General features: G+C 49.2%; 1 protein-coding gene across 1 annotated transcript; it reads left to right on the forward strand.

Moving 5' to 3' along the window:
- The first annotated feature begins 1,849 nt into the window (after positions 1-1,849).
- On the forward strand, positions 1,850-4,076 carry LOC125518703 (psbP domain-containing protein 3, chloroplastic). The gene is given in 9 exon segments (XM_048683528.1): positions 1,850-1,855; positions 2,195-2,358; positions 2,360-2,610; positions 2,693-2,758; positions 2,891-2,971; positions 3,081-3,163; positions 3,307-3,501; positions 3,587-3,637; positions 3,730-4,076. Coding segments are annotated over 9 exon segments (924 nt in total). The 3' UTR covers positions 3,757-4,076.
- Positions 4,077-4,323: the final 247 nt, after the last annotated feature.

Consider the following 4,323-nt stretch of genomic DNA (forward strand, 5'->3'; position numbering starts at 1 on the left):
TTTCTTAAAGTTTGGGGCTGCGATGCTTATGTGAAAAAGCTTCAACCTGATAAGCTCGAACCCAAATCGGAGAAATGTGTCTTCATAGGATACCCAAAGGAAACTGTTGGGTACACCTTCTATCACAGATCCGAAGGCAAAACATTCGTTGCCAAGAATGGATCCTTTCTAGAGAAGGAGTTTCTCTCGAAAGAAGTGAGTGGGAGGAAAGTAGAACTTGACGAGGTAACTGTACCTGCTCCCTTACTGGAAAGTAGTTCATCACAGAAAACGTACATGGGTGCACATGGGTGCACATGGGTACTGGAAAGTAGTTCATCACTTGACGAGGACCATTTTAGGATGCTGCCAAATGTACATGGGTGCACATGGGTGCTATTTTTAAATGTTTCCATGTTTAGGATAGTGCACTGATGAGTGGCGGTTGCAGAAGACCAGATGCCACTGATCAATGGCATTTGCTCATGGGCAAATAGCACTAATCAGTGCTACTTGCTCTTGGGCAAGTCCCCTGATCAATGGCACTGGCACTTGAGAAAGTGCCACTGATCAGGGGACTTGCCCAAGAGCAAGTGACACTGATCAGTGGCATTTGCCCAAGAGCAAGTGCCATTGATAAATGGAATTTGGCAAAGAGTTTGTGCACTGATCAGTGGCATTTGCTCTTGGGCAAATGTCTCTGATCAGTGCCATTTGCTGTAGTGCTAGTGCAACTGATCAGTGGCATTTGCAGAAGAGCTAAGGCCATTGATCAGTGGTTGTTCATTTTGCAAACACCTCTAATACTTGTCGTCTTACCTGACAAGATATTGAAGAGTGACTGGGACGTGGTGGGTGGAGGAGCTCAGGTGGTGGCTGGAGCTGAGGGTGCCGAGGATCTCATCCCCACGAACAGGTGGCTCAAGAGGGTGGACCTGCCTGGCAGGGTCGCCTTCATGAGCCTGCCTCGTTCAAGGGGACGATCTTCGAGAACCGGCCACGAGGAGGGGGGGGGCGGGAGCCACCGCGCTTCTATCAGCAAATCAAGGACGCCGAAGACCTCGCCATGCTCGTCATCCCTCGCAAGTTCGTGGAGGTGATGAACGAGTGACTGGTCATCAAGAGGCTCCCGCGCGTGGTCAGGCTGTCGGCGAACAAGTGGTGCGAGTTCTGGGTGCAGGTCCAGAACTTCGAGGGGCACATGGTGCTTGGCCGGGGCTAGAACTACTTCTGTCACCAGCACCGGATCGTCCTCGGCGACCTCCTCATTCTGCACATCTCGGGACTCGGCCTGAAGGTCCAAATCTACAACAACGACTCCTCGATCATGTGCAGGTTTTGTTGCAACAAGAACAACTACGTTGGTGACATTGAGCATGCAATGTAGTTAACTTAGGTATTAGTGTTGAACTTGTTATGGTCTGTGGCTAGAACTTATGGTACTTGTGCTGTGAACTTGTTAATATTTTGGCCAGGAGCAGCACCCTGGCGTGGAGCAGGGAAGGAGGATGCCCCTGCTGTTAATCTAAGTAGTTTGTTGTCATTTTCGTTGCTTGCTTTGTTTGATCTCATTTGGTTGCTTGTTTTGTTTGCCGTCAGTGCTTGCCTTTTTGATCTGCTGTCAGTTGTGCTTACTGTTGTGCTGATCATGTGGTGGTAAGGCCACCACATTTACATGGGATGAGTAGAACACAAACGCTGCTTGCAACTAAACAGCCGAAATTTGCATCTGCTCACACCCTAAACACAAAACGTCAACCAAACAGTAGAGGGTAAGTGCCCTTCATGCGATGCAGGGAACCAAATAGGTTGCATCTGTTGCATATGAGGGTGCATATGAAGAACCAGACTGGTTGGAGATGTACATGCAATGCAGGTACTGTAGCGAACTGCAACTAAACACACCCGTTGTGAATGCTATGAACAATGAAGAAAGGAACAAAGCCAAGTGATGGGATAAGTATGAAGAGGCTAAAAGCCTGTTGTGTAACTTCAGTCTAGCTGAGGTCAGAAAAATTAAAAGAGAGTGTAACGTGGCTGCATATAAGTTGGCTGCCCATGCTAAAATTTATGGGAATTTTTTTCTGCCGAAGAATGTGCCACCAGATATACTTCATGAAATCAAGAATGATTGTACTCGTACTATGAATAAATGAGCTCTCTTTTTGCCCTTAAAAAAGAAATAAACTACTATTGATCTCATAGAAAAATACAGGTTCTCCCGAAAAAAATACAGGCGTTTCTTAAAAAAAACGCGCCCGAGACTGGACGTGCAACGAGGAGGACGACGAGCCACAATTCCCACACGGCAGCCGGCCACCAAGCAAAAATATCCTCTGAAAACCAAGCGAACCTGCAGTTGCAGCCGAGCAATCACAGCAGCGTCGTCGACCACCATCGAGCCGTACTCCATGGCTGCCGTGACCACCGCCTCCCTCTGCCCCGGCCTCGGCAAGCCCCGCCAAGGCCACGCGAAGCCGCCGAGAACGACGGTCTGCCATTGCCTCCCTGCTCGGAGGGCGGAGGAGGGGGTGAATCGGCGGGACGCCCTGCTCGGCGTCCTCCTCTCCGCCACCGCCGCGTCGTCGGCGCCGCTGCTCGTCCCCGCCGAGGCCTTCGCCGAGACCGCCGGTAATGCCAACCACCGTTTCCCGTTTCGCCGGCCATGTCTGATGGTGTGTGCTGATTCCGTGGAATTTCGTTTGGTTTTAAGAGGCGCAGGAGGGGTTCACCGCGTACGAGGACGAGGCCAACAAGTTCACCCTCGTGATTCCACAAGGTGCTTCATCTTTTGTAGTAAAAAGATGGAGGAATCAGCCAAATTACGGTCTTTTTGGCTCTTAAACTGTGCGCGGCAGAATCAGAGTCCGCAAGGTGATGAACAATTCGGTCAATTTTCCTTTCCGTGCAGGCTGGCAGGTCGGTGCAGGTGAACGCAGCGGCTTCAAGAACGTGACGGCGTTCTTCCCCGAGCAAAACCCCAACTCCAGCGGTACGTACGAGTTGGGGTTCTTTCCCGGCATCTATCTCACAGTCCCAAATACCAATCCACCATACCCACCCCTCTCCAAATTCATGAGCTTCTTCTCTGCAATCTTCAGTCAGCGTCGTGATCACCGGGATCGGGCCGGACTTCACCAGCCTCAAGTCCTTCGGTAGCGTCGACGAGTTCGCCGAGAACTTGGTAAGTACCCGGCACTCCCACCTTTTTTGTAGAATCTTCAGTGAACTGCACGAATATCTATCTACAAGTATGCATGGTCGTCTCTGAATTCCTGCTCGTGTGTCATGGCCAATTGATGCACTCTCTGTATCTCCACCGAGCAGGTGACCGGCCTGGACAGGAGCTGGCAGAGGCCGGCGGGGCTCGCCGCGAAGCTCATCGACTCCAAGGCATCAAACGGCCTGTACTACATCGAGTACACGCTGCAGAACCCCGGCGAGAAGCGCCGCCACATCGTCTCCGCCATCGGGATGGCCTTCAACGGCTGGTACAACCGGCTGTACACGGTGACAGGGCAGGTACTTCCATCTTCTCCTCTGCTCAGGTCAACCAACCAACATCACTCCACTCACATTTGTTTGTCTACGTTGGTGTCTCGCACAGTACATCGACGACGAAGAGGAGTCAGCCATATACAAGCCTGAGATAGAGAAGGTGACATCTTCTTGGATTGAATCTACCTCCTGCTAGCATGTGCTTGTTGGAGCACTGACTGATCTCTTTTATGTATGCATATATCTTTGCAGTCTGTCAAGTCGTTCAAGTTCACATGAAATGCCTCCAAAAAGGAAGTTCAGGTGAGAACAAGTATAGAGTGACAGAGAAGAGAGAGTATACAGAGCTAGTAGCTCCTGATGTTAAGTTCAATTAGTGAGTATGTATATGTATGTCGAATTTTACGAGAAAGAAAAGATGAACACCAAATGTTCGAAGACTTCTGTGGCGGAGCTTGGCTGAGGACAGCATTGGCAGCATGAGTGTGAGATAGAGCATGAGAGTGTCGTTGGTTCAAACAAAATTGCTAGAACTCGGTTATGTAAACTTCCTAGCACCTATTTTTGGGCCCACATGTCAGATTTGTTTTTTCATCATCTACCTTTCTCTCATAATCTGGATCAGCTTGGGTCTCTCGTATAGTCAACTCTTTTAGAACCTGGGTATAGTACTGGAACCAATTCCAGCCTCTTTTTTTCTTCTTTGCACCTCACTCCATAGTGGTTAGCATCAACTATAGTTGGTGCTAAGATTTCTAGCAATTTCTATGATAAAGTCTAAAACATGTATAAAATTGAATGTATGTTTGCAATTTATAAGAAAAGTACTAGAACTGGATTATAAGA

Source organism: Triticum urartu, chromosome 7, assembly GCF_003073215.2.
Source record: "Triticum urartu cultivar G1812 chromosome 7, Tu2.1, whole genome shotgun sequence".
NCBI lineage: Eukaryota > Viridiplantae > Streptophyta > Magnoliopsida > Poales > Poaceae > Triticum > Triticum urartu.